At 49.7% G+C, this 25,309-nt stretch overlaps 1 protein-coding gene across 4 annotated transcripts; it reads left to right on the forward strand.

Moving 5' to 3' along the window:
- Nucleotides 1–124: 124 nt before the first annotated feature.
- LOC145714928 (arylsulfatase D-like) lies at nt 125–25,021 on the forward strand. Of its 4 annotated transcripts, none has more exons than XM_081794458.1 (10): nt 125–308; nt 1,991–2,140; nt 8,683–8,804; nt 12,170–12,292; nt 14,251–14,674; nt 15,297–15,433; nt 16,744–16,878; nt 19,063–19,225; nt 20,818–20,939; nt 23,752–25,021. In XM_081794458.1, exons 1-10 carry the CDS (start codon nt 265–267, stop codon nt 24,114–24,116), a joined length of 1,785 nt encoding a protein of 594 aa, XP_081650584.1. In that variant the 5' UTR covers nt 125–264; the 3' UTR covers nt 24,117–25,021. The 4 variants fall into 4 exon arrangements, with proteins under 4 accessions (XP_081650584.1, XP_081650583.1, XP_081650586.1 ...); XM_081794457.1 differs by lacking the exon at nt 125–308 and adding an exon at nt 1,256–1,558; XM_081794459.1 differs by lacking the exons at nt 125–308; nt 1,991–2,140 and adding an exon at nt 7,403–7,595.
- Nucleotides 25,022–25,309: the final 288 nt, after the last annotated feature.

Below are 25,309 nucleotides of genomic sequence, written 5' to 3' on the forward strand. Positions count from 1 at the left end.
GAGGCTCCCCGTGCCCAGGCCCAGCCAGGAGGAACCATCCCCTCCCCTCCTGCACCCCAGTCTCCGGGGAGTGTCCGCCCGGAGGCGGCCGGGACCCCGGAAAACCTGTTTCCGAGATCAATTCCCGGAGGCCCCCGGGCGCCTGCGGATCAAGCGGGTTGGGGCGGGGCGCGGCCCTGCTCCCCGGAGGGCTCAGCTGCCGGGGCGGGTCCCCGCAGGGGCAGGCTGGGGACAAGGTCCTGCGCGCCCGGCCCGCGCGCGGCCATGGGACCCGGGGCTCGGAGGGGACGCGCCGCGCCCGCTGCCAGGTGCGCGGGGCCCGGGGACGCGGCCACTCGGGGCGGAGATGGGGGCGCTGGGGGAGGGGGTGCACCTGGGCGAGCGCGAGTCCGGGGCCGGGCGGGCGGGCCGGACGGGGGTGCGCCTCCAAAACGCAGCTGGAGGCCCCTCCCGCCGGCTGTCGGCTGCTGGACCCGAGAGCCAGCCTTATTGGGGGGTCGGGGGGAGGCCACAGGACGCCGGGAGGGGAGGGGAGGGGAGGGAGGGGCCTCGAGAGGCTAGGGAACACCCAGAGGGTCCTCACAGGCCACGCCCCGACAGAGCGCGGCCGGCCGTGCCCCCACCCCCACTGCCTGGGACACCCCCCTGGGCCCCGAGTACCCCCCTTCCCCCCCAAAGCCCTCTTCTAACCCCGGAGCGCGGCCGTGTCCCCCAGCCCCACTGCCTGGGACACCCCCCTGGGCCCCGAGTACCCCCCTTCTCCCCCAAAGCCCTCCCCTACCCCCGGAGCGCGGCCATGTCCCCAAACGGCAGAGACAGGTCCCACCCACCCCCCTTGGGTCTCTTACCCCCCCAACAGACGGGCGGCGTCCCCACCGAGCACAGCCCCTTGGCACCCCAGGCCACGGCCCATCCCCCACCCTGTTCCGTTCCCGCCCCCCGCCCCAGCACGGCGGCACCCTCCCCCCTCGGACACACGTCCGGTCCAAACCCCAGTCCCCGCCCCGCTCAGGGCGCCGCTTCCTCCCTCCTGCTCGGTCCCGCCCCGTCCCCAGCCCTCGCGCAGGCGTCTGTCCCCACCCCCAACGCGACACAGGCCCAGTCCTCGCTGGTCCCCAGCCCGCGCGCTACCGTGTGTCCCCCCCACGCCGCCCTCTAAGACGCGCCGGGCCCGCCCCTTCCCTGCTCCGCCTGCGACCGGTCGCGCTCCCTCTGCCCCCTTGTTCCCTCCCCGGACTGCGGGCGCACCGGAGCGCAATGAAGGGACCAGACAGCCCTGGGGGCCCTGCCGGGGACCCGGCGCACGCTCCAGCTGCCAGCCAGGAGCCAGGAATGGGGATCAGGGCGCCCCCGGCCCCCAGGCGCCCCCCTCGGTTCTGGGGCGGGCAGGGTCCGGGATCCGCGTCGGGGACGCTCCAGGTCCCTTCCACGCGGGGTCAGCGGTGCGCCCCGGCCTCCCCGGCGCCATGCGTTTCAAGTCCGTGTTGTAACTACTGGGTCCCATCATCTCCCTGTCGCGCCTGGGGTGCTTGTAATCCCACATTCTGCCTTTTGAAATGTAAGTTGCCCCGGCTGCCTAGACCCTCTCCCTCCTGCGGGGTCGTTTGTGGGACGCCTGGCGCACCCGGGCCCGCTTGGCACCCTGAAAGGCTGGAAGGCGAGGCCCTGAACGCAAGTCCTTTAGAAAGAACCTCACAGAAGTGGCCTCATTACCAAGGGGTGGGCAGGACGGGCCTGGGTTAATTCACGGGAAGAAACCTCACTCGGGCAGACCCTAACTTTCACAACCAGACCCCAGCGAGTTCAAGTGTTCTGGGGGGGGAGTTACAAAGCAAGGACGAAAGGAACCCAGGGCCCAGATGCAGGCCCTTGGGATGAATCCTAATTTGGTGGAGATGCTCGAGCCTCCCCAGCAGCCTGCTTTGAAATGTGACTCCCCTAACCCTCCCAGTCCCAACCCCTAATTTTCCCCTTTTGTTTCTGTCTCCAGGGACTCTTGGTGGGTTCTACTCCGTCTCAGTTTGCTTCTGAGGACTTCGGGGTTCCAAGCAGCAAATGCCTCTAAACCCAACATTCTACTGATAATGGCAGATGATCTTGGCATTGGGGATCTTGGTTGCTATGGAAACAATACCCTGAGGTACCCAGTCCAGCTGTTGTGTTTGCCTGTGTGGTGGGGGGTGTATTTGGCCAAATGATGCATTCAACATCTGCCTATAGTGGTGATTCCTTAGAGCATCAGATCTGAACACTGAAAAATTGCTTTTACACAGGGAAGCAGGATCCCAAACTTTTCAAACAACACAGCACTCGGGTGAGTGGGTGTATTCCTGTCCTAGGGCTGCCTCCTTCCTAAAGGAGGAACTTTAGACAACAGGACTGTATTCTCTCTCCATCCGGGAGACCAGACTGCTGAGATCCAGGCAGGACAGGGCTGTGGAGACCCAGGCAAGGCAGGACCGCTGAGATCCAGGCAGGGCAGGGCTGCTGAGATCCAGGAGGGGCAGGGCACTGAGACCCAGGCAGGGCAGGGCCACTGAGATCCAGGCAGGGCAGGGCTGCTGAGATCCAGGCAGGGCAGGGCCGCTGAGATCCAGGAGGGGCAGGGCACTAAGACCCAGGCAGGGCAGGGCCACTGAGACCCAGGCAGGGCAGGGCCACTGAGATCCAGGAGGGGCAGGGCCGCTGAGATCCAGGCAGGGAAGGGCCACTGAGATCCAGGCAGGGAAGGGTCGCTGAGATCCAGGCAGGGCAGGGCCGCTGAGATCCAGGAGGGGAAGGGCCACTGAGATCCAGGTAGGGCAGGGCCACTGAGATCCAGGCAGGGCAGGGACACTGAGATCCAGGCAGGGCAGGGCTGCTGACATCCAGGAAGGGCAGGACCACTGAGACCCAGGAGGGTCAGGACCACTGAGATCCACCCAGGGAAGGGTCGCTGAGATCCAGGCAGGGCAGGGCCGCTGAGATCCAGGAGGGGCAGGGCTGCTGAGATCCAGGGGGGGCAGGGCCGCTGAGATCCAGGCAGGGAAGGGCCACTGAGATCCAGGCAGGGAAGGGCCACTGAGATCCAGGCAGGGAAGGGCCACTGAGATCCAGGCAGGGCAGGGCCCCTGAGATCCAGGGGGGCAGGACCACACTCTCTCTCAAGGCTTCAGGGGAGGGTCCTTCCTGCCTCTTCCAGCTTCTGGGGCTCCAGGCATCCCTGGGCTCGTGGCCGCGTCCCTCCCGTCTCTGCCTCCACCTTCACGTGGCTTCTCCTCTGTGTCTGTGTCTCTCTTCTGACTCTTACAAGGACACCTGTCATTGGATTCAGGGCCCACCCTCATCCAGGATGAGCTCATCTCAGATCCTTAACTAGTTACATCTCTCAAGTCCCCACTCCAGGGTAAATTCCTATTCACAAATAAACACTGGGGATTAAGACTGGGCCGATCTGCCCCGGGGCTGTGGTTCATCCACCGCAGGGAGCTTAGTGCGTATTCAGGGTGTGCGTGCTCCCAAGGGCACGTTTGCCTGCTTGGCTCCGTGCAGAAGGACAAAAGGGAAGAAAGCATCTTACTCCTTCCGTGAGCATTTCCTTGAGGACGACCGCCACCCGCAGATTCACACACGTCCGCCTTGCAGTAGGTGCCCACCTTAGGGCTGACCTACACAGACCGGGGCCACCCTCTTTCCGAGCCGCCTGTCCAGCACCAGGAGAAAACCCTGTGTTCATGCTTCTTCTTTCCCACGCGGAGCCCGCGCAGGGCGGACGATTCAGCCACCGAACGTGGACAATTCATTGGCTTCCGGATCTTCAGAGATGGGCATCCATTGGCACGAACCAGTTTAGGACAGTTTCATGTCCCCAGGGAACCCTTTGCTTTCTCTTAACCATCGCCCCCCCCCTCCCGTGATGGACTGAATCGTGGCCCCCGGGATTCATACGATGCATCCCTACCCCTCGGGACCTTCTGTGGCCTGCGGGTTTGGGGCTCAGAAAACCGCCATGAAGAAATTGGTCGGTTCAGTCCGTTAAGCATCCGACTCTTGATTGTGGCTCAGGTGGTCATCTCCCAGTTGGTGAGTTCGAGTCTTGCGTTGGGCTCCTCCATTGCTTATGCACTCTCTCTCTCTCAAAATGAATAAACTTAAAAATATATTTAAAAAAAAAGAAACTAATTAACAAAAGTACCCAGACCCTGGGATTCGCCCACAAAGATGTTCTCTTGCAGACATGGGGGCCGTGCCCCTCCAGGTCCGTCTGTACGAAATGTGGGCTCGAACTCACGGACTGTGAGATCATGACCTGAGCTGACATCAAGAGTTGGGCCTCCAACCTCTTACACAAAAGTTAAGTCTTCTAGGGGCGCCGGCGTGGCTGAACCGATGGAGCCACCCCGGCGCCCCTAGAAGACTTAACTTTTGTGTAAGAACCACACGATGTAGAGAAACTGTCATTGGGTTCACGGCGACGTGGTTCCATTCCTTCACTACATCGTTCAGTGATTTGCGATGAAATCCCTCCAACCCATCTGGCACAAGGCCATTCTCCCTCCGGTAGTAAATCAGCCCCATATCATTCTTTCCAGCCGCCTCGGCATTCGGTGCGCGTGTCTAAATACGCTAGAAGATGCTCGCGTTCTAAATCAGGGGTCAGCCACACAGCGCTCCGGTACCTTGTGTGGGCCACACCGGATCTGTGTTTCACACCCTCCCTTCTTCCCTTTTCATTTTTTCCAACTTGTGACACATCTTAAAAAGTTCTTAGCTCCACGGGGACCCCTAAGAACAGAGCTAGGGCCAGATTTGGCCATAGTGGGCTGACCTTTGTTCCAAACCATGAAACTCCGAAGTATCTCTGAATAACGGAGCAGACCTTGAGGACCCCGTAGAGAGGTGCGTCCAGACTCACTTCTGCCTGTTCGAAACACCGGTTCTCCCTCACTGCGTACAGGACACTCAATGGTGGCAGCGCAATATCCCAGACACTTGGCCTCGTGAGAAAGGGACGTTGAGAACCCACGAGGTGTGTAATGAGTGTGTAGGCACTGAGGGGGCACAGGAGGTCAGGACAGAAAAGGGAGTCCCAGGACTGGCTCTGTGACCCTAACCCGGCTTCGGAATACCTAGTTAAAAGAAAAAGGATGTGTAAAAAATGAAAGGCGTTTGAGAGTAATACTGTAAGACTGTATTTGGCAATCAACTTTTATATACATATATACACACACATATATATAAGCATTTTTCCTGTTTTAAGGTTATCTTTTAACAAGTGAAGGAATGACATTCTGCAGGAGATTTCCATGCTGAGGTTGAAACCCGTAGTGTTTTACATTCTGTTCCACAACATAAAGACATGTGTAAGAGATAAATACTTGATAGAAAAGAGATAGACAGACAAATGATTGATGGATGGAAGGAAGGTTGGATGGATGGATGGATGGATGGAAAATTGGTGGATGGATGGATGGAGAGACTGAATAGCTGGCTGGCTGGATGGGATGGATGGATGGATGGATGGACGGACTGAATGGCTGGCTGGCTGGCTGGCTGGATGTGATGGATAGATGGATGGATAGATGGATGGATGGACAGATGGCTGGCTGGATGGATGGAGGGATGGATGGGTGGGTGGATACATGGATGGATGGATGGATGGAAGGAAAGGTGGATGGAGGGAGGGAGAGATGTTATGGGATTCTGGAGTGATGGTGGGGTCCAGAGCCAATGGCTAACAAAGAATTCTTGAGACATCTTTGGTGCAAAAATGTGATTTTATTAAAGCACAGGACAGGACCCACAGAAAGAGCTGTACTGGGGTTGTGAAGAGTGACTGGTTATATACTATGGAGTTGGGGGAGGTAAAAGCAAAGGGAGGCCTCCAGAAGGACTTTGATATGCTAAAGAGGACTCCTAAGATAGCTGAGACCTTGCTATGTCAAGTTAAGGTGGTTTTTCCTCTAGTAAGGCGTTAACATTGGGAGGTAGGGGTTTCCTGGAGAAATGTTCTACTCTGTACTTACCTCAAGTATCTGTCAATGGGCTGTAGGTTATAAGGAAATGTCATTATATCTACCATTTCCTTCTTGCCTTTGTTCCCTACATCATGATGGAGGGGAGGGTGATATTGGGACTCCAGGAAACAGTCTATAGGGTTCTGGAGATGAGGCTATTGATAGGGTTGCCTTTTTCTTGTAATGTACTAAGACATTTTTAAACTGATCAAGACTCCTGTCTTGCATGACTGTGATCTCGATCAGTTAACCATTTGTTTTCTTTCCGTTACTTTGTTTTTGAGCATCAAGGGGTGTCTGAGGAACGTCACACATGTCCCACCCGGGCAGGGAGCTGTGTGCCGAGTCTCAGTTCGCCTTATGCTCCCTCATCAGGTGGATAGAAGGATGAATGGATGGATGGATGGATGGGTGGATGGATGGAAAATTGGTGGATGGATGGATAGATGGATGGAAAGATGGATGAAGGATGGATAGATAAATGATACATAAATTTGTAGATAATAGATACATAGTTGGACTTTGGGATATCAAACTGGAGAGAACTTTTTGCCAACTGTGAAAAATAGGTCAATGCTAACAAAATTATATTTAATTGGTAGAATCCTATAAGCCCTTTGCAAATCATGTTCATAGCTGAGCCAAAAAAAAAAAAAAAAAAAAAGAAAGAAAAGTAAATTTCTAGAATTGGGTTATTGAAAACAACCAACATGAGTACAGAATGGGTGCTTTTTAACAACAACAGTTATATCTCAGTTGGTTGCAATTAAAATATGAGTCAAAAGCAGCCAGAACTATCTTGAATGACATTGACACAGCTGTTCTTTGGAAACAGAGGCTTGGCAGGGCCCCAGCAGTTGCCCTGAGGAGCAGGTGTCTGAGCTTCCCCTGTGGTTTCTGGGAAGGCAGGGAGGGCCTGGAAGTCACAGCTGATGGAGCTCAGGTATCAGCTTACACACAAGAGGGTGAGGGGCACTCCTTGCCTTCGAACAGGAACAAAGCCATCAGGAAAAAGGCTGCCACGGTCACAAAGTGGATGGGTGGTTGTAAACGATCAGATAATCCGTGACTCATACAAGATGTGACCCCCGATATCTAAGATGCTTGAGTCACAATGCCCCGTACGGCACACTCTGGATTTTTTTTTTTAAGTCAAACAGATTTGGCATTAAGCCCTCCTTTGGCACTTTCTAGCTCCATGACCAAGGGTGAGGGGTTCAACCTGCAAACTTTGCTTGTCTCCACGCAAACGGGGAGATCGCTCCATTGGCCGAGAAATCGCCAGGGCTAAAGATAACACAGGGTGTCCAAAAATGCAGCTTTTCACTGTAATGACCCCCAAAATCATCATGTGATTATATTACTATACCAGCTCAGAAGTTTACACCTTAACAACGAACATCTTTTGAAAACGATCCTCCTGCCCTTACCTTTATGTTTCACTGGCTTTGAGGGTTTTGACGAATACATTTAATTTTTCATGTTTTTTTTTTCAGACAACATGTACCATGTTCAATCAAAGGGACCGAAACAAAAGCAAAAGTAAAACTAAAAATGTGTTCTTCAAAAGGTGAAACACCATTCGAGTTAGAAAGAAAGGTATTTAGTTAGTGCAGCATTCAGAGAATGGTCACGGTGGTGGTCTTGATTCGTCTCATGTTCTTGAAGCTGAAAACCCACACTAGGACTTTGGGATGCCCACCAACTCAGAGAGGTCCTTCAGTTGACCTCTTGTTCCTTCACAGCTCATCTTGTTTCTATCCTCTGTCCATACAACCTATGGACACAGACCCTCTGGGACACCTGGAACCCCCCACTAGCCAGCAGTCAGTGTCACAGGGCTTGGGGTGTGCCTTATGTACAAGAAAATAGCGCCCATTAGTGCCATGACTCAGCCCGGGGCTGCCCATTCCCCCTCAACAAAGCCACAGTCACTTCAGCCTGATCCTCCTGTAGCGTTGGGTGAACAGGGAACTTTAGAGGCTCTTCTCCCCTGTAGATAATGGTTGTGGACCACACTCGACTCCCAGAATCCTCCACCAATAATCTTCATCTCAGCTAGGAAGTCCTCCACCCATGCCTCCAATACTGTCCAAAGGTCCCTTTCACCTTGAGGTCATTGGCTTTTGGACCACTTGCCCATAAGGAAGTTTTAGGTATTGGCTTTTGCAGATTCTGTTCCAGCCAGTGGACCTTGGTCTTCATGTCGTCCTCTCTCTCTCTAATCCACTTGCTCTCTGCTATTTATAACCCATCTGCGCAAAAACTTGGTGGTCTAGGCAGGAAAGGGGCACTTTGTCCCCATTCGATTGGGAAGACCATTTCCTGTATGTGGAACAGAGCATGCTCACAGAGCAGCAATGGGTATCAGGGGAAGCTTGTTCCTGACCCCCAAGACCCTCTGGTGACACAGTGGGCTCAGATGTTGGATATACAGGCAGTGGGTTGGGCTCCAGCTGAGGACCCCAGGACAAGGGCCCCGCATCTTTTATAGCAAGCAGTACTCAGTGCATGTGCTCATGCTGGTTGTTTTGGGGGTGGGTCCATCTGCCTCTGCAAGACACCATATGCAACTACTTCTAAAACCTATAGAAATGCACTCTGCCAGTACCTTCCAGTGCATGGATCCCCATAAGCTGAATGCATGCCCCCGTCCTGACAGTGATTGTCTGTGTGGTTTGCTCAGGACACCCAATATTGACCGGCTTGCAGAGGAAGGCGTGAGGCTCACCCAGCACTTGGCAGCCGCCCCCCTGTGCACCCCGAGCAGATCTTCCTTCCTCACGGGGAGACACTCCTTCAGATCAGGTCGGTGTTGTTGGGACAATCGAGAAAGGGGTATGTCTACCTACCGCCACTCATTTCTCATCTTCAATATTATTAGCGATGCTTGAGATCCAGGGGAAATGGTGCAAATATAATCTGCAGAGGCATCACCTTGTAATTACATGAAGAATACTGTGTTTTATATAGTCATGCAATGATTGGGTCGACTGGGAATTCAAAGGCTGAAACTCTCCAAGGGTAGTTGACTATGTTTGACATTGTGTTTAGTTGTCTAAATATTTGAGTCAATCTTGACGTGCAGTCATGATTTCAGACAGGCTCTGGGTGAGTGTATAGGAGGCTGAATGAGGGTCCCCAAAGATCCCACATCGTAATTCCCAGAAGTGATGAATGTTCCTTTATATGGCAAAGGGGACTTTGGAGATAGGATTAAATCAAGGATCTTGAGATGGGAAAGCTATCTTAGATTATCCAGGTGTCCAGTGTCATGACAAAGGTCCTTATAAGGGGGATGCAAGAGGGTCAGGGTCAGAAAAGGACAAGGAAGAGGTTGGTGTGATGAACTTCAAGGATGTAGGAAGGGGCCCTGATTTGATTCTCAGTGTCTGCTTAAGCTAAATGCATGCGTACCCTGTGACCCAGCAGTTCCTGAGTATGTGCCCAATATGGACACACAGGCATGTTCTACAAAAGATGGAATGAGAACGTTCACAGCAGCACTGTTTGTAAGATGCAAACACGGAGACAGTTCATCAGCAGAAGAGTGGGTTAATAACCTGGTATATTCACGTATTGGAATATTGTTGTATTGGGCTGTTTGAGATGCCACATGGAACGCCACAGGTGTGGCAGCCTAAACAAAAGAGATGAATTTTCTCTCCAGTCCTGGAGGCTGGGAGTCCAAAAAGCAGGTGGGGCTGAGGCTGGTTCCTCCTGAGGCCTCTCTTCTCAGCGTGCAGACACCATGTTCTCCCTGTGTCCTCATGTGGTCGTCCCTCTGTGCGTGTCTGTGTTCTCATCTTCTTTTCTTAAAAGGACACCAGTCCTATGGGATCAGGGCCCACTCTACTGACTTCATTTTACCTCTTTAAAACCTTATCTTCAAACATAGTCACATTCTGTGTGATTAGGGGTCGGGTCTCCACATGCTAGAAGCTAGTAGCACCCACTTTCCCCACCAAATTGTGACAACCAAAAATACCTTCAGGCATTGCCAAGTATTCTCTGGGGGGCAGAATTGTCTTTGGTTGGAAACACTGACATAGATCATGGAAAGATGATAGATAGATAGATAGATAGATAGATAGATAGATAGATATGATGTATGGATGGGTGGATGGATGGATGGATGGATGGATAGATAGAATATATGTTGGGTGATGGATAGATAAATATGATGGATGGATGGATAGATAGATAGATAGATAGATATAGACAGATAGATATGATGGATAGATAGAAAAATAGAAACATAGATATGATGGATAGATAGATAGATAGATAGATAGATAGATAGATAGATAGATATGATGAATGGATAGATATAATGAATGGATAGATAGATAGATAGATAGATAGATAGATAGATAGATAGATATGATGAATGGATAGATGGATAGATAGATAGATAGAGAGAGTGAAATAAGGATGGATGGATGGATGGATAGACAGATCAGATGGATAGATAGGATAGGTAGATAGGCAAGATAGATGGATAGATAGGATGGATGGATGATAGATAGATAGATAGATATGATGGATGGATGGATAGAGAGATATGATGGATGGATGATAGATAATAGATAGATAGATAGATAGATAGATAGATAGATAGATAAGTGTGATGGATGGATAGATAGATAGATAGATAGATAGATAGGATGGATAGATAGATATGATGAATGGACAGATGATAGATAGATAGATAGATAGATAGATATGATGGATGGATAGATAGATAGATATGATGGATGGATGATAGATACTAGATAGATAGATAGATAGATAGATAGATAGATAAGTGTGATGGATAGATAGATAGATAGATAGATAGAAATAGGGATGGATGGATAGATAGATAAGATGGATAGATAGATATGATAGGTAGATACGTAAGATAGGATGGATGGATGGATGATAGATAATAGATACATACATTGATAGATAGATGATGGATGGATAGATAGATAGATAGATAAGTATGATGGGTAAATAGATATGATGAATGGACAGATGATAGATAGATAGATAGATAGATAGATAGATAGATAGATAATAGATTGATAGATGGAGAGTAAGGTAGATAGATGATACAGATAGACAGACAGATGGACAAATGGATGGATGAGTAGATAGATGGATTGATAGATGACAGAAACAGAAACAGATGAATGGATGGATGGAAGGATGGGTGAATAGATGATAGATAGATAGATAGATAGATAGATAGATAGATATGATGGATGGATAAGTGATGGATAGATACACAGATAGATGATAGATGGATGGATGGATGGATGGATGGATAAGTGATGGATATGGATGGATGGATAAATGATGGATATGGATGGATGGATAAGTGATGGATAGATACACAGATGATAGATGGATGGATAGGTAGGTAGATAGATAGATAGATAGATAGATAGATAGATAGATATGATGGATGGATAGAGAGATATGATGGATGGATGATAGATAATAGATAGATAGATAGATAGATAGATAGATAGATAGATATGATGGATGGATAGAGAGATAGATAGATATGATGGATGGATAGAGAGATATGATGGATGGATGATAGATAATAGATAGATAGATAGATAGATAGATAGATATGATGGATGGATGGATAGATAGATAGATAGATATGATGGATGGATAGAGAGATATGATGGATGGATGGATAGATAGATAGATATGATGGATGGATAGATAGATAGATAGATAGATAGATAGATAGATATGATGGATGGATAGAGAGACATGATGGATGGATGATAGATAGATAGATAGATAGATAGATAGATAGATGATAGATAGATATGATGGATGGATAGATGGATCAATAAATGGTGGATAGATACACAGATAGATGATAGATGGATAGATAGATAAACTGAATCTCTCATGGTAAGGCAGGGTTTCTCAATCTCAGGACTGCTGACTTTGGGGCAAGATAATTCTCTGTGGTGGGGGCGTCCTGGGCACCGTAGGGTATTCCACCCACCAGATGCCAGTATCACCCCTCCCACAATTGTGACACCCAGGCCAAGGCCAGGAACGGCGACGAGTCCACTGGTGTGGGCCAGGCTTCTCCCCAGGTGAGAAGCCCTGCTGTAGTCAAGGGAGAGTGAGCACTTGCTGTCTGCTCTGTTCCACAGGCATGGAAGCCCATGATGGGTACCGCGCCCTCCAGTGGAACGGGGGATCGGGTGGACTCCCCGAGAATGAAACCACGTTTGCAAGAATCCTGCAGCAACAAGGTTATGCGACCGGCCTTATAGGTACTCATATCGTTAGTGAACAGGAAGACCAACCATCAAGAGAACCTGTTTCCCTACAAGGCGGAAAAAAAAAAGTTGTGTGTCAGAACCAAAATGGGGGGCTGGACCCTTCTGATCTCTCTTGGGTTTGTCACACTGTTGGAACTTCTGTTATTGACAGGCAGTTTTTCACTCAATCTCTTGGGAGGTGGCCCTCTTTCCTCCATCCCCAGCTTCTACATTCGGGGCTGTTCTCATAGGCACCTGCTTCCCGGCACCCATGACTTTTCTGGTCTCCATGTAGCAATCTGGGGGCGACACAGACATTCAGAACATAGCATATCACATCTTCGGGGACATTTTCAAGGACTCGTTGCACATCCACACTATCACCTTTCTCTTTTCACTCCCAAGAAATGGAGCAAAACTTCTTAGCGACCCAAATTGACTAGAACTTTCCATTAGCAACTCACCACCACTGGATCAGTGTCCCTGACCCCAGAACTGGAAAAGTAGATTTATTTTGTGTTGACTAGAATTGCAGACCTGTGTACCGGTTCCTTCTGTGCCTCTTCTGGTGCACACGTGCCATCTATATTTAGAGAAGGCTGTTCTTGACAGCATGAGAGGTGGAGACCCTCCTGGACACTCTTCGTCTCCACCACCCTCACCCTGTTCGAACTTTTTTGCTGCCTTAAATGAAAGCAGGGGAATAAAGGAAGATACCCAGGCTTGGAGTTAGAACCCATTCCTATAGGTTCTGAAGACACTTTGTGAGTCGCGGGAGGGAGCAACAGGGCAAGGACCCGGTGTACCCTGTGCACTTGGAAATTATGGCAAATAGTACTTTGGAGCCTTTTCTATCCTGTTTTGTAGCTAAATTTAAGGTGGTTGAAGGTCTGGAGTAAATGAAATAGAAAGTGCCTATAGACGGGCGCTTGGGTGGCTCAGTCGGCTAAGCGTCTGACTTCAGCTTAGGTCATGATCTCGCGGTTTGTGAGTTTGAGCCCCACGTCAGGCTCTGTGCTGACAGCTCAGAGCCTGGAGCCTACTTTGGATTGTCTCCCTCTCTCTCTGCCCCTCCCCCGCTCATGCTCTGTTTCCCTCTGTCTCTCAAAATGAATAAATGTTAAACTTTTTTTTTAAAAGTGCCCATAGAGAACCCAATTCTTGCATATCCTGCTGGAATTTGATATACGGGCTTACTCACGTTCCATCTCAATGATATTGTTGTCAAAAGTTCTTGCCTTTGGGAAAAAATCAATTATAAGCATTTCTTGCTTACTAGTTGGTGGAGTGAGATGGTTACTTCTACTCGGTCTCGAGATTTTGCAAGAACCAACTCCTGTTATCAAGTGGCTGTCTTCTAAGTAAGAAATAGCAGTAAATGATATTATGTGAGTTATTTAATAGGATAGTCTAGGGTGACAAACTTATAATTCCACACAGTCCAGAAAATCTTAAACCTTTAATCTCTTGATAACCGTCATGAGAATTTGTAATGTTCATTACTGTTTGTAAAGTGTAACGCACCCATTTAAAAATACCCCAATATCGAATGAGTTCATTTCTTCCCTTTCTATTTTGAATTTCTATTGTGTGCCTTTCTTTAAAAAAAAATTTTTTTAATGTTTATTTTTGAGAAAGAGAGAGAGACAGAGACAGAGCACGAGTAGGGGAGGGTCAGAGAGAGAGGGAGACATAGAATCCGAAGCTGGTTCCGGGCTCCGAGCTGTCAGCACAGAGCCCAACGTGGGGCTCAAACCCATGAACCATGAGATCGTGACCTGAGCCAAAGTCGGACACTTAACCGACTGAGCCACCCAGGCGTTCCTATTATGTTGCTTTTCTCGTTCAAGTTTTGCTGGTTGCATACCATCTTTTTTCATCAGAACATCCAAATTATTGAGAAGGTGATTCGTATCAGACAGAGCACCTTATTTGTATGTTCTTCTCTAAGGCCCTGCTCTCATTTTCAGGGAAATGGCACCAGGGTGTAAATTGTGAATCCCGTACTGACCACTGCCACCACCCACTGAACCACGGATTTGACTATTTCTATGGCATGCCTTTCACGCTTGTGAATGACTGTGACCCAGGCAGGCCCCCGGAAGTGGACGCCAGCACGAGAGCGAGGCTGTGGTTTTACACCCAGGTGGCGGCATTGGGAGTGCTGACCGTTGCTCTTGGCAAGATTTGCGGGTTAATCTCCGTGCCCTGGAAAGCCGTCCTGGGTGCGGCCAGCCTCGTCTTCCTCTTTTTTGTCTCCTGGTATGCCAGCTTCGGGTTTGTGCGTCGTTGGAACTGTATCCTGATGAGAAACCATGACGTCACAGAGCAGCCCATGGTTTTGGAAAGAACTGCGCATCTCATGCTACAGGAGGCAGTTTCCTATATTGAAAGGTAATAAAACCATCACCTTTGATTTTATTGTTTTACGTTTATTTATTTATTTTGAGAGAAGGAGGGAGAGAAAGAGAGAATACCAAGCAGGGTCCGCACTGTCAGCCCAGAGTCCGACGTGGGGCTCGAACCCATTAACCATGAGATCATGACCCGAGCTGAAATCAAGAGTCAGACGCTTGGGGCGCCTGGGTGGCGCAGTCGGTTAAGCGTCCGACTTCAGCCAGGTCACGATCTCGCGGTCCGTGAGTTCGAGCCCCGCGTCGGGCTCTGGGCTGATGGCTCGGAGCCTGGAGCCTGTTTCCGATTCTGTGTCTCCCTCTCTCTGCCCCTCCCCCGTTCATGCTCTGTCTCTCTCTGTCCCAAAAATAAATAAAAAACGTTGAAAAAAAAAATAATTAAAAAAAAAAGAGTCAGACGCTTAACCGACTGAGCCACCCAGGAGCACCAAAAACACCACATTTGAAAGAAGAGGTGACTTCTCAGAGCACCTGAGTCTTTTTATCATCTTTGGGATTTCCTCAACCAGCCTCAACGGGGAGATGGTTTTCAGGGGCTCAGGTGGATCGAATAATGTCGAAATAGGTGCCATCGTGTCTGAAGGGTGTTTCTCTGCTTTCAGAAATAAGCACGGGCCATTTCTCCTCTTTGTGTCCTTGCTACATGTGCACATCCCCCTGGTCACCACAAAACAGTTTCTCGGGAAAAGCCAGCACGGCTTATATGGCGACAACGTTGAGGAGATGGATTGGCTGGTAGGTAAGTCAACGCACACCTGAGCCTCATTCACTCTTGGAGTCACTGCTCCAGTTTGGAAAACACATGGGCCATCTCACTGTTAACCCGGTTGCAATAAAGAATAACGGGGCACCTGGGTGGCTCAGTAGTTAAGCATCTGACTTCATCTCAGGTCATGATCTCATGGTTTGTGAGTTCAAGCTCTGCATTGGGCTCTGTGCTGATAGCTCAGAGCCTGGAGCCCGCTTCGGATTCTGTGTCTCCCTCTCCCTCTGCCCCTCCCCCACTCACACTCTGTCTCTCTCCATCTCTCAAAAATGAATGAACATCAAAAAAGAATTTGTAAAAAGAATAATGAAAAAGGCAAAGAAGAGAGAGAAACGTCCCCATATCATTCACGTGCTCCTTCAGCACTTCTGATTCCTCAGTCTGCTTCTGCACAAAATCATCCTTCCATGAAGTGTGTTATTTAAAGCCATCGTGAGACATTACCGAAAGTGAAGCAAGAACACTGTTGTTCAGGACAACAGACCAACACAGCTTTCCTCCTGTGGCCTCGAGAAAGTCCGGACAGATCCAGTGAGACTGTAGATTCTATTTGTTTTCACCTTGGAGTGTAGCCGATACACGGTGTATCACACTTAGTGTCAACTGTATAGAGATTCTCAGAAAGACGTAGACATCTAAATCCTTGCAGGCTCTAAGGGATGTCCTGGGAGAAACATAGTGATGTGGTACACCAAGTTAAGAGGCAAACAACCCCAAAATGGGAGGGTGGATTACATAATGTTTTAAAACTCTGCATTTCCACTGTTACGCATGCCAATGTTCTCTAAAATCTTCATTTTCAGTGCTTTAGATGCGCGTTCGGTCTCCATGGATAAAATGTGCACACGGCTTGTACGTGGCTCTGCACTCCTGAGCCTTGGGCTCCCTGTGTCAACACCCACAGATAGATGCTCACAGGTCTGGCTTCCTTGTGTCCCAACAGGGGACTCCCATCAAACCTTTTCTCACCACGTTGCCACCCCCATGCACTCATCATGGACACGTGTATGCGTGCCAACCATGCGTGTTCAGAACACTCTATGACTTTGGGTGTTTATTATGTTCTCTGCATTGGTGATACCTTTGTAAGCAAGATTCTGAATCCTGTGGCATCAGAATAATCTCATAGGCATTGACCCTTTCTGACAACGTGCATTATGATGGTCTATGGTGACTGCAGAATCCACTTTGGGGGGCTTTCTAGCAAGAATGGGGAAATTTGGGTTGAATTCACTGATGATGGATTACTGGCTCTGTCCTGAAATGTTCCATTTTTCCTAAAGGTGAAATCCTTCAGGCCATTGAAGAAAACGGTCTGAAAAACACGACATTCGCGTATTTTACCTCTGATCACGGAGGACATTTGGAGGCAAGAGATGAACGCGGCCAGCTGGGGGGATGGAATGGAATATTCAGAGGTGAGACCAGTGGAGATCGGGGCTGAAAAGGCAGATACGTGGTCCACCAAATGACTCCCAGCGGTGGAGACTGGAGAACAAGCAGAAGGGGGAAAGAGTGTGTACTCACTTTCTTTCTTTCTTTCTTTCTTTCTTTCTTTCTTTCTTTTTCTCTCTTTCATTGTATTTTTATTTTTTTATTTTTTTATTTTAGAGAAAGTGAGAGAAAGAGTGTGAGTAGGGGAGGGGCAGAGGGAGAGAGAATCCTAAGCAGGCTCCACTCTCAATGCACAGAGCCCAACACAGGGCTCAATCCCACAACCCTGGGATCATGACCTGAGCCAAAGTCAAGATTCAGATGCTCAACCAACTGAGCCCCCCGGGCACCCCAAGAGTGTGTGCTTTCAAAGGGGGATTTCTTGAGTAGCAGCTATTCACCAAATTTTACCAGACGCCAAGAGAGAGAGAAAAAGACACCTGACCTTCCCATGAAGAGTTTACATTTTAGTAGAAGTGCGAGATATACAAATAAATGATTAAGACAAAACAAATGCCATCCTAAATAAAAGACAGTACAGTAACTATAACCCTAATTATATGCATCCTTGTATTTGACTATATTATGCGATACTTAGCCCATCATAACTTTTTTTAAAGTCTGACACAATCGCTCCACGTGATTCATGGATTCCATATTTATGAATTCTCCTGCTTGCTAAAATTTATCTGTAGCCCCCAAATCAATACTTATGATGAATTTGTGGTCATTGAAAGAGCAATGAAAATACTGGTCACCTGGCACACACAGTCCCAGTTAAGGTTGGATGAGGCGACCGTGTGCCTATATTTCGTCTCTCAGACTATGAACACAGGTCTCTTTCGTGGCCACGTTTTTGCGGTTTTGTTTGCTTTTTGTTGGCGACTTTGCTGCTTCAAATGGCTCCCAACCATAGTGCTGAAGGCTGTGCCCTGTGTCCGAGGGCAAGAAGCCTGTGATGTGCCTCATGGAGAAAATCAGTGTGTTAGATCCGCTTGGTCGAGACATGCGTTCTAATGCTGTTGGCTGTGACATCAATGTCAATGAATCACAGTATCTATTCAGTAAGGTGTGTTTAAGCCAAACGCACAGAAATATACCAACTGACTGATGAAAATATAGAGACCAGAGTCTCCCTGGAACCGAGCCCTGTATTACTCCTGGGAGCTGGGGTTTCGTATTTGCTCATGGGGTGTTTTTGACGTCTCTGTAGAACACCACTCCGGGGGATAATGAGGGTTGACTTTATAGGTTCCTATCCCTTGGAAGTGGATTTTTCTTCTGATCGACCGTATACATGTCCAAGATGTAGCAGGTTCATTTACAGTAGATTCTCACTGTTCCCGGTAGTATGTTCTACAAACCGCCGAAACCTTGAATTCCGACTGTGGGACCGGGAACAGAATACCCGCCAACCCAGCATACAGAACCGGGACCAGATACACAGGAGTGAAGCCGCTGATTTTCAGTCACTCGTCACACAGCGACAGAAAATGAAAGGAAACACATTATAATCTGAACTGTGGCAAAGAAGCCTTTATTTAGTGAGATTCTGAACGCATCCTTCCCTTCGTAAAACTCTCCTTCTGTAACATAAGATTGCTTTAACTCCCCTATGCAGAGTTCCTAGGCAACGTAAGCATGTTCTCTAATGCTCCGTAGTTGCGCGTGTTTCCCCAAGAGCCAAGCTGGGTCCCAGCTCATTGCCAGGCACGCCAGAAATGAGGAAGAACCAGGCAAGGGGTAAAGGAACAGGTGGATGGTGTGGTGAGCAGGTGGGAAAGGAGGAGAGGTGGGGGAGGGACGGTGGTCCCAGACCCAGTTCCCAGTCCTTCCGGAAGGAAAAAGGATGGAATAAGATAGGGGTCACCAGCCGTACACGGTGTGAAACTCCAGGGCCATTATGCCCCTGATGCCATGCATCGCACACCCCGTTTTTTCTGGCGGTCACAAAGACACCCTGAATCAAAAGGAGAGAGTGCACAGACTCCACGTGCCTGTGGGGGAGTGAGGAGGTTCTGGAATTATTGCCACAACCATTTATGGGGAACGCAGCCTGCCGCGGAGTGCGTTGATGGGCGTAGGTGTCCAGGGAAACACTAGGTGTGCCCAGGTGTGTGTGTGGATGAGACCGTCTCCTGGACCACCCTAATGGCACTTCCTTACAGGTGGCAAAGGGATGGGGGGCTGGGAAGGCGGCATCCGCGTCCCGGGGATCTTCCGGTGGCCTGGGGTGCTGCCAGCTGGCCGAGTGATCCACGAGCCCACCAGTCTGATGGATGTCTTCCCCACCGTGGTCGAGCTGGGGGGCGGCCACGTGCCCCAGGACAGGTACACGTACAATGAGACCCTCTGTTCCCCAGTTCCTGACAGCTACCCTTGCACTATTTCACACGTGGGGGAGAAAAACGACCACAACGTGAGAACATTTAAAAGGTTCTCACGTCCTCAAAGGTAGGGGTCAGCCTAACAACACAAAATAACCATACTCGCGAAAACATGATTAAATACACTATTGGGTCCATTGACCGGTTTTGCCGAGTGGGTAGAATTTGATAACTGTAACAATCGGGAGATTAAAGCAGTAGAAGTCAGTCCGTTGGAAAACATCCCCCTATGGTTTAGGCAGTCTTGCCCATAGGCGGATGAGGCTGTGACCTCGATATCTGCACATTACCAAAGGCTCACGCTAATACAGGGTAAAAACAAAAAAGTAAATCTTTTCACAATGATTTGATTTTAAGACGACAAATAAATACTTCTGAATAAAAGGGCAAAACCAATACAATATGTGCAGGTATGTGTCTGTGGGTTTATCAAGTAAGACCTTGATTTTAAGGAATTGGCTCAGGCAACTGTGGAGGCTGTTCAACTGAAATCCTCATGTCGGGCCAGCAGGCTGGAAGTGCAGCCAGATTTTCCGTGTCATAGTCTTGAGGCGGAATTTCATCTTCTCTGGGAAACCTCAGGCTTTGCTCTTGGCAAGATTCTGAACGCATCCTTCCCTTCTTGAAACTCTCCTTCAACTGATTGGGTGGGGCCCACCCTCATTATCAAGGATGCTCTGCATTGCTCTAAGTCCACTGACTGTGGATGTTAACCGTATCTAAAAAAATGCTTTCATGGTAACCCTTAGGCTGGTGTCTCACCAAATCCCTGGGCGCCATAACCCAGCCAAGTAGACACAGAAGATGGAACCATCACAACTAGGGTACAATTAAAATAAAAGGGAAAATAACTCCATTTTTACATTCAGTTCAGATTAAGGACTTTTTTTGTTGTTAATATTTATTTTTGAGAGAGAGAGACAGAGACAGAGTGTGAGTGCAGGAGGGGCAGAAAGAGAGGGAGACAAAGAATCTGAAGCAGGCTCCAGGCTCTGAGCTGTCAGCACAGAGCCTGACGCGGATCTCGAACTCATGAACCGCAAGATCATGACCTGAGCCGAAGTCAGTCGCTTAACTGGCTGAGCCACCCAGGTGCTCCCAGATTAAGGACTTTTTAAAAATATAAGTTGTTTGTAAGGAAGACACTTCAGGTCATGTGGCCGTTACTGGCTTCCCTACCCAGCTCCTATAGACATGTGACAACATGTCTTGGAATCTGTTAATGATTTTAAATCATAACATAATATGTTATGTTATGATTCTGCTGCATTAACACTCAAATCAGGGGCCTGGGCAGTCTAGCCAGAATTTAAGATGACTTTGTGTGGAAGAAGTGACCCCACGACTTAGTGACTTTGTGTCTAAAAACAGTATGCATCCCGCTCAGCAACCTGCCATCTGCACGATACTGGGGAGATGGCTCGTCTCCCTTGCCCTCAGCGGGGGCCCCCTCCAAGCTTGGCGTTTCATTTGCAGGTGCAACACTGCACGAACAACCTTGGTCTGATTCCTTCCTGTGTCTCTTCACTGAATCAGGGTGATCGATGGCCGTAGCCTGGTGCCCTTGTTGCAAGGGACTGCCGAGCACTCAGCACACAAATTCCTGTTTCATTACTGCGGGAAGTATCTGCACGCAGCACGCTGGCACGAGAAAGACAGTGAGTACACACCCTTCTCCTGTGGCAGGAGGGGGCTTGCATTAGTCAGGGTTCCCCTGAGAGACAGAACCAAGAGTGTGTGGGATGAATGGACAGACGGATGGACTGTGGATGGATGGATGGATGGATGGATGGAAGGGTAGACAGGTGATAGACAGATGATGGGTAGATGGGTAGATGACAGGTAAGTGATGGATGGATGATAGGACACATTGACTAATAGCTAATGAGATAGATGGATGATAGGTAGATAGATGGATGGATGATAGAAATAGAAGATAAAGACAGATGTGGATGGATGGATGGATGGATGGATGGATGGGAGGAGGGTGGATGGAGGGTGGACAGATGGGTGGAAGGGTAGACAGGTGATAGACAGATGATGGATAGATGGATAGATGACAGATAAATGATGGGTGGATGATAGAAATAGAAGATAAAGACAGATATGGATGGATTGTAGATGGATGGACAGATGGATGGATGGATGGATGGAGGGTGGATGGGTGGATGGACAGATGGATGGATGGTAGATGGATGCACAGACAGATGGATGGACAGATAGATGAATGGACAGATGGACGGACAGATGGATGGACGGATACGTGGGTGGATATAGAGTAGATGGATGAATGGATGGACAGATGGATGAATGGATAGATGGATGGATGGATGGATGGATGGATGGTTCGGTGGATGGATGAACAGATGGATGGATGGATGGATGGATGGATGGATGGTGGATGAACAGATGGATAGATGGATGGATGGATGGATGGATAGATGGTGGATGGGTGGGTGGACAGATGGATGGAAGGGTAGACAGGTGATAGACGGATGATGGATAGATGGATAGATGACAGATAAATGATAGATGGATGATAGAAACAGAAGATAAAGACAGATATGGATGGATGGTAGATGGATTGACAGACAGATGAGTGGATGGATGGGTGGGTGGGTGGATGCATGGATGGATGGGTAGGTAGGTAGGTAGATGGATAGAAGGATGGATGGAAAGATTGATGGGTGAAGGTTGGATGAATGAAAAGGTGGGTAGGGGGGTGGGTGGATGGATCGATGGATGGATGGACAGATAGATAGGTGGGTGGATGGATGAATGGATGGATGGTAGGTGGGTGGGTGGGTGGATGGTTAGATGGATGGATGGATGGATGGATGAATATAGGGGAATGATGGATGGAGGGATGGATGATGGATGGATGGGTGGATGGATAGGGAGGTAGATGGATGGATGGATGGGTGGATGGATGATGGATGGATGGGTAGATAGGTGGATGGATCGATGTATGGATGGATGGATGGACAGATAGGTGGGTGGATGGATGGATGGATGGATGGATGGGTGGATGGATGGATGGACGGACAGATAGATATGATGGATGGATGGATGGATGGATGGACAGATGGATGAATGGATAGATGGATGGATGGATGGATGGATGGATGGATGGATGGATGGATGGTTCGGTGGATGGATGAACAGATGGATGGATGGATGGATGGATGGATGGTGGATGGGTGGGTGGACAGATGGATGGAAGGGTAGACAGGTGATAGACGGATGATGGATAGATGGATAGATGACAGATAAATGATAGATGGATGATAGAAACAGAAGATAAAGACAGATATGGATGGGTGGTAGAAGGATTGACAGACAGATGAGTGGATGGATGGAGAGATGGATGGATGGATGGAGGGTAGATGGGTGGATTGACAGATGGATGGATGGTAGATGGATGCACAGACGGATGGATGGATGGATGAATGGACAGATGGATGGACAGATGGATGGATGGATAGACGGATGGATGGATGGATGCACAGATGGATGAGTGGATGGACGGAGGGATGGATGGATGGGTGGACAGATGGATACATGGATGGGTGGATGGATGTATGGGTGGACAGACAGGTGCATGGATGGAGATATGGATGGATGGATTTGTAGACAAATGATAGAGGATGGATGCATGATTAGATGACAGATTGTGGACGGATGACAGGATAGATTGATTAAGAGCTAGTGACATAGATATGATAGGTAGTAGATGGATGGATGGATGGAGGGTGGATGGATGGATGGATGAATGGATGGAAACAGGGAGAGATTTTAAAGAATTGTCTCATGCAGCCATGGGGAGCGGCAGGTCTGAAATCTTCAGGGGCGGCCAGCAGCCTGGAGAGCATGCATGCTGCCATCTTGACCCCAGAGGCTGGAAATTGAGGCAGAATTTCTGCTCTGGAGGCAGAATTCCTTCCTCTTTAGGGGCCCTTTGTCTGCTCGCTCCTATGTCCTTCAACTGATTGGGTGAGGCCCACCCACAGTATGGAGGGTAGTGTACTAATGGAACTGTTCATCTCCTCTAAAAAAAAACAACCCAAGAAAGTCCCCGCCGCACTGACACGTAGGCTAGTGTTTGACCACGTGTCTGGGTGCCGTAGGCTGGCCGCGATGACACGTGAAATTCACCCCAGGTGCTGTGGTTAGTTGCGCCTCACCCCTGACTGTTCTGCCATGTTGTTGTCACGGTTCTCTCAGTGTGTCGCTGAGCACTCTGGGATGAGTCCCTTGGCCTGGGTGTGCCTGGAGCACACCATGCACACACGTGTGCACCCACACACACGCGCACACACACACGAGGACGTGACGTCTTTTCAAACTTGCAAGAGCACCCGCTGCTTATTCTCTCCTCTCCATTTGAACGGGACGTGGAAGACGTCCCCAGGGCTGGCTCTTGGCTCTGCTGGCTCGTCCTGCCCTGACCGCCTCCCTGTTTGCCTTTAGGCGGAAGACTCTGGAAGGCTCACTATATGACACCGCGATTCCACCCCAAGGGGGCGGGGGCCTGCCACGGCCAAGGCGTGTGCCCCTGCTCCGGGGACGGCGTGACCCAGCACAGCCCGCCTCTGCTCTTCGACCTGTCCAGGGACCCTTCGGAGACGCGGCCCCTGCCCCCTGGCTCGGAGCCCCGGTACCACGCGGTGCTGGCGCGGGTGCAGGAGGCGTTGGAACAGCACAGGAAGACCCTGAGTCCTGTGCCCCCCCAGTTTTCCCTGGGCAACATCGTCTGGAAGCCCTGGCTGCAGCCGTGCTGCGGAACCTTCCCCTTATGCGCGTGCACGCAGGACGGAGACCCCAGCGAGGCGTGACCTCACCCTCGGCCACGGTGCCCGTCATCCAACACAGGTTGGCGACGGGGTGCAGAGAAAGGAGCGCTCGTGCACCGTTGCTGGGAATGCAGACCGGTGCAGCCACCCTGGACAACAGGAAGGCGGTTCTTCAAAGAGTTAAAAGCATACATGCCCTACAGTCTAGCGATCGCGGTGTTGCAGCCACACGACTCCTGAAACAGAACGCTACGGGCACCAGTGACAGTCACAACAAAGTTTATTACAATGAGAGGCAAGGCTGACCCGATCGGGACCAATGCTCTTGATAAGAGTGCAGCCCCGAACAGCCGGGGTGCAGAGTTTTTAAAGCCGATCACATCGTTTTATCACTATCTGGGAACAGAACAGAGAAACGGTTCCCAGATGAGTCAGAAACAGTTATCGAATGAGGTGATTATTTTAGACTTTCTGCCGCTAAGTTGCAACCAGCGGATCTCCTTGACCTTGTCTCTGATGCTCTTTTTTTGAGCTTTTGTTTCCTTCATTGGTAAAGCCTGATTCACAAGAGTATGAAGTATGATTTACAAAAGAGCGTAAGACTGGCTCCCAGGGTCTGGGGGAGGCGGGGAGGGGGGTGGTCGGAGGGCATGAGCTTCCAGTTGTAAGAGGTCTACGTTGTGCCCGCCTCACGGTCCACGTAGATTATAGCTCCTAATACAGTGGTATATACTTGAACTCTGCAGAGAGCAGATGTCTGGTGTCCTCACCGCGCACACAGGGGGCGATCACGACTGCGGGTGGCAGCCGGGCTCATGAACGAGACTGGGGCGCTCATTTCACGATGGACACGTGCATTGAATCGTCACGCTGTCCTCCGTCAATACATGCAATTTGATGTGTCACTTCTACCCCAAGAAAGCTGGGAAATAAATGCTTCAATTTTTTTTAATGTTTATTTATTTGTGAGAGAGAGAGAGAGAGAGACCGAGCATGAGCAGGGGAGGGGCAGAGAGGGGGAGACACAGAATCGGAAGCAGGCTCCCGGCTCTGAGCTGTTAGTACAGAGCCCGACACGGGGGTTGAACTCACAAACTGTGAGATCATGACCTGAGCCGAAGTCAGACGCTCAACCGGCTGAGCCCCCCCAGGCGCCCTTGGACGATAAATGTTCACAACCTCCCCAAAAGGCCAGCACTTGGCCGGGGGACCCAGAAGGGGCACAGCGAAAAGCA

This window comes from Panthera onca, chromosome Y (genome assembly GCF_046562875.1).
Source record: "Panthera onca isolate mPanOnc1 chromosome Y, mPanOnc1 haplotype 2, whole genome shotgun sequence".
NCBI lineage: Eukaryota > Metazoa > Chordata > Mammalia > Carnivora > Felidae > Panthera > Panthera onca.

Excerpts from the sequence above, each read along its gene's own strand:
- LOC145714928 (XM_081794458.1), top strand. The coding sequence starts at position 265 with ATGGGACCCGGGGCTCGGAGGGGACGCGCCGCGCCCGCTGCCAG. Across the intron at positions 14,675-15,296 it reads GCAGTTTCCTATATTGAAAG|AAATAAGCACGGGCCATTTC; the intron begins GTAATAAAACCA and ends CTCTGCTTTCAG. Across the intron at positions 19,226-20,817 it reads GGCCACGTGCCCCAGGACAG|GGTGATCGATGGCCGTAGCC; the intron begins GTACACGTACAA and ends TCACTGAATCAG.